Raw genomic sequence first — 4,426 nt, forward strand, 5'->3', positions numbered from 1 at the left:
AGTATCTTACACTATACTAAATGTACAGCTGTGTGTGAGCTTCTTCAACCTGACAACCAACATATTGTTAACCTCAGTCACTTGGATAAGCATCAACTCAACGTTATCTGTTTTACTCCATTGTACAACGAAAATGAAGAGACTAGCCTTCTTGCATTACCTCCACACTACACACTCAACCTGTTTACGGCATTAGGCTTTACATCTCCTGCCTATTCAATAATTGAAGCTAAAGATGTAGTGAAACACCAGAATAAGGTAGGCAAACAAAAAGTCTATTGTACAAGGAAGTGCCAATTTATATTGTCACATTTTTCAATACAATTTCTTTTATGAAACTATATTATTAAATTATTTTTACAGGTGCGAAGTGATCTTTACAAAGAAGGTGAAGTTTTTTATTTTCTAAATGAGAATGAAGAAACAATTGGAATGATAAAAGTAAAAACAAGATGGTATGTAATACTTAGAGCCTTGAGGGAAAAAGCAGTTTATTGTTTTTTATCCAAGAAAAAAACAAGCATAATTGGAGTTTAGAGAATAATATTCACTTAACTCAATTACGACTAAATGAAATTCAGAAATGGCTCAAGTTCTCGATTTATATTTTACAAAGATGTAAGGTGAGTATGATGGGTAAAGCACCTACCTACTTTGTTTTCATAAAAAGACCCTCTTAAGAAATTAATTATTTGAAAAATAAGGGATTTATAACACTAATAAATAATTATCATTACTTTCAGGAAATGGGGACAAGTTTTCTACAGTGGCTAAATGAAAAAGTAGAAAAAAAACATATTGCTGTGAAAGATATTAGGCCCCAATTTCCAACAATATGGAGCAGGTTTCTTTTTGAAAAAAATTTGACCGACAATTTTGAAGATGATGAAGAACAGGAATTAGGTGGTTAGTTACCATTAACTTTATTATACAGTGGAAGGCATTGGGAAGACAACCAACTCAGTTACACATTTTCATCTTGATCATCTTTAGAAGTCTATAGAGACAAATTACCGTCTTCATTACTGTCGAGAAGTGGACTAGGGACAATTAATTAAAATATGTTTTCTAGTAACACCTGTGGTAGGGATGACATCTTTTAGACTGGAGTTTGTATTGATTTACACATGATATATAAAGTGTTCATCAATAAAAATAAGTAAGTAGTTAGGTAGTAGTGTAAAAAATGTAGTAAAATTTCCACAATTAAAATTTCTATTTTTATCACAGAATTTCCACTTGGTTCCCTATATTTTTCTTACCATTATTTCAGCTTTTTAAGGGATCTGGTAAAGGATTTCAGCTGATAAACTCTTATAGTCCCAATTTTAAGTCTATGAGTCAACAGGAAGAGGATGAGGAGGAGGAGGGGGAGGAGGGGGGAGGGAGATTGTGTATTATATAAAGAGAGAGAGAGAGAGATGCCTCTCTCAGTCACTAACTAGTCAGTCTAATACAACACTCACATTTTGTTTTCATAGCAATGAGAGAAGAAAAAAATCGTTTGGAGACTTTTAAGGACTGTAACTTCAGTGTAAACAGTCATGTACTTGCAAAGGCGGGTTTCTATTATACTCATAAAGCAAATATTTTAGAATGTTCAATGTGCCATTTTCAAATTGATGCCACGAACGTAAACAAAGATGAAAATAGAATCATTGCTTTACATAAGAAAGAGAAACCAGAATGCACATTTCATCAGAACGTGAAAAGATCTATTTCTAAGAAGTTTGATTCATATGACAGTTTACGGTTTGAAAAGGAACGTTTGGATACCTACATAGATTGGCCACTTGAATGGTTAGAACCATCTGATTTGGCTCGTGATGGCTTTTACTATCTTCGAACAAATGACCACGTTGCTTGTGTCTTTTGTCGAGGCATTCTTGGTTCCTGGGAAAGAGGAGACACTCCCAGAGGCGAACATCAGTATCACTTTCCCCATTGTCAATTCATTCGAAACCAACCAGTGGGAAATTTTCCACTGATATTTAATGAAAAATTCGAGGGTTATTCCGTTCCACTGAGAAATAGTAAAAATTCGTCCTATAGACAAGGAATAGATGTCTGTGGTCTAAGTCCTATGACAGACAATGGAGTTCACCAACATACCATTGCCAAGCGAAAAGAATACTTAACACTTGAAAGTCGCCTAGCAAGCTTTAACAATTGGCCTGAACGTGTAACACAGAAACCAACTGAATTGTCAGAAGCTGGATTCTTCTATTGTGGTTTAAGTGATCATGTGCGCTGTTATAATTGTGGGAATGGACTTCGAAACTGGGAAACTGATGATATACCTTGGGATGAACATGCTCGCTGGTACCCAGAGTGTACCTTCCTCTTCTTGATGAAAGGAAAAGAATTCATTGATCAGGTATGTCAGCTAAGTAACTTGAAATGAAGGTTGACTATTATTATTGTAATCTTTATAAAAGCCATTTGTAACATTAACTTTATTTTTTTTTTCAGGTTCAAAGGGAAAGGCCACCTTATGAGACAAACCCTTCAATAACCCATATCAATGAAGATCAACACAAACTTATTAAGGAACTAGACATAACTAAGCACCTTATTTCAATGGGTTTCAAGGAAGATCATGTGATGACAACGTATCATAATCAACTCAAAGAGAAGGGGTTACCTTTCTTTGACATTGAGTCATTTATTGAAGCAGTCTTACAGTACATAGAAGACGAAGTTAGAAAACTTCTAGTAAATAAATTGGCATTGGCTGAAGTTGATGTTGTCCCAAGCCCACCCATGTCTGATAGAAATGAGTTGGCTTCTGACACAAACCAACAAGTAGAATCATCTACAACTTTAATGGAATTGGCATTGGCTGAAGTTGATGTTGTCCCAAGCCAACCAATGTCTGATGGAACTGAGTTGGCTTCTTACCCCAATCAGCAAGTAGAATCTACAATAGTTGATGAATTGGCATTGACTGAAGTTGATGTTGTCCCAAGCCCACCAATGTCTGGTGATTCTAACCCACAACCATTATTTGGTAGAATAACTGATCAAGTTGCCGCTCTCCCAAAATCAGAAGGTACAATTAGACACAGAGTGATTGAGTGTAAGATTTGTATGGAGAAGGAGAGTGAGTTAATGTTTTTACCTTGTAATCACATATGCACTTGTTTCAAATGTGCATCAAACATATCCACATGTCCAATTTGCAGAGCTGAGATAAAATATACTATTAAAGCAATTATATCATAGTAAAGAATATTTTAGATGTGTGATAATGATATGATATGTACGATTCGAGAGCAATACTGCAAAGCCTAACATGTTTGAATTTATGGAAATGAACGTACAGATGTGCTGGTGGCTGAAGGTGCTGAGGGAGACCATATTGAAAATACTTCATACCCAAGACTCTTCTAAGAAATTAGAAAACATCATTGTCAAGAAAGTTGTGTTGGATACAAAAATATGTCCACACCTACAGTAATAAGGATGATTTTAGACCATTTACATAACATAATGTATCCTATCTATCAACCCGGCTGGAAATATATGAATTTCAAATCCTATTATTCCTATAATAAATACCTTATAATTATTATTGACGAAATATTATTCCTCTCCCCAGATATAATCTCAGATGAGGAAAAGTTGTAGTTTAGTTATACCAATGTGTGTGTGTGTATCCTTTCAAAATAGATATTTCTATTTTTTTTTTTTTGTCTTTAAGGTAGTATAAAAGTGTCACTAAGGTAGCCTGCAGCAGAACACAGTTTATGGATTAATTAGTGGTAGAGTCGCAATCCAAGCACACTACACTACATACTACCTCTTGATATAACTTTCTAGACAGTGAAAGTGAACAAACAAGCAGTACTATTCAATCTCTGGCGGAACTGAAGAAGCAAACAACCATTCCACAAACTAGTCAAGCCAATCAACCAACTTGTCTGTCAACTGATCTACAACCACCCAACCAATCTGTCCATCAACTGGTCTACAACCACCCTTTTTCTGTTGGAAGTTTCTTTCTAGGGAAGTGGATAACAATTGATCATATAAAATAAGAGAGCACATACTGTTTTTCATAATGGTTGCACCATATGAATTTGATGACATGCAATTGTCAAGGTCTTTAGTCAACCTGTCCTCTTAAAAAGAACGTCAACATTTGCCGTTTGACTCTACGGCTGTTTTTGGACGTTATTTTGTGTAAAACTACGTCTATTTTCGCTTCCATGGACTATCTCTTGTTATACAATGAAATACCACACTTATTATTCTATAACTCACTGACTATGCTCTGATATTTGTTCTTCAAGTAAAAATATATATATTTTTGCCTTAATTAGGCCATAATCCAGAAAATTCCAGCCTATCGCTCTTTATATTTAGGAAAACATCTAATAAATTTGGAAATGAATTTTTCGTTCGCCGACAGTTGCCTGCTACT

The 4,426-nt window shown here is 35.0% G+C and overlaps 1 protein-coding gene across 1 annotated transcript; it reads left to right on the plus strand.

Annotated features, from left to right (window-relative positions):
- The first annotated feature begins 1,458 nt into the window (after positions 1 to 1,458).
- On the plus strand, positions 1,459 to 3,393 carry LOC123750462 (baculoviral IAP repeat-containing protein 7-like). The gene is made up of 3 exons (XM_069339721.1): positions 1,459 to 2,377; positions 2,473 to 3,103; positions 3,326 to 3,393. Exons 1-3 carry the CDS (start codon positions 1,484 to 1,486, stop codon positions 3,391 to 3,393), a joined length of 1,593 nt encoding a protein of 530 aa, XP_069195822.1. The 5' UTR covers positions 1,459 to 1,483.
- Positions 3,394 to 4,426: the final 1,033 nt, after the last annotated feature.

This window comes from Procambarus clarkii, chromosome 42, assembly GCF_040958095.1.
Source record: "Procambarus clarkii isolate CNS0578487 chromosome 42, FALCON_Pclarkii_2.0, whole genome shotgun sequence".
Classification (NCBI taxonomy): Eukaryota; Metazoa; Arthropoda; class Malacostraca; order Decapoda; family Cambaridae; genus Procambarus; species Procambarus clarkii.

What these genes read in the sequence shown, in the direction of transcription:
- LOC123750462 (XM_069339721.1), top strand. Translation starts at nt 1,484, where the DNA reads ATGAGAGAAGAAAAAAATCGTTTGGAGACTTTTAAGGACTGTAACTTC. An exon ending in GAAAAGAATTCATTGATCAG is followed by an intron (nt 2,378 to 2,472) that starts GTATGTCAGCTA and finishes TTTTTTTTTCAG; the next exon opens with GTTCAAAGGGAAAGGCCACC. An exon ending in GATTTGTATGGAGAAGGAGA is followed by an intron (nt 3,104 to 3,325) that starts GTGAGTTAATGT and finishes ATGAACGTACAG; the next exon opens with ATGTGCTGGTGGCTGAAGGT.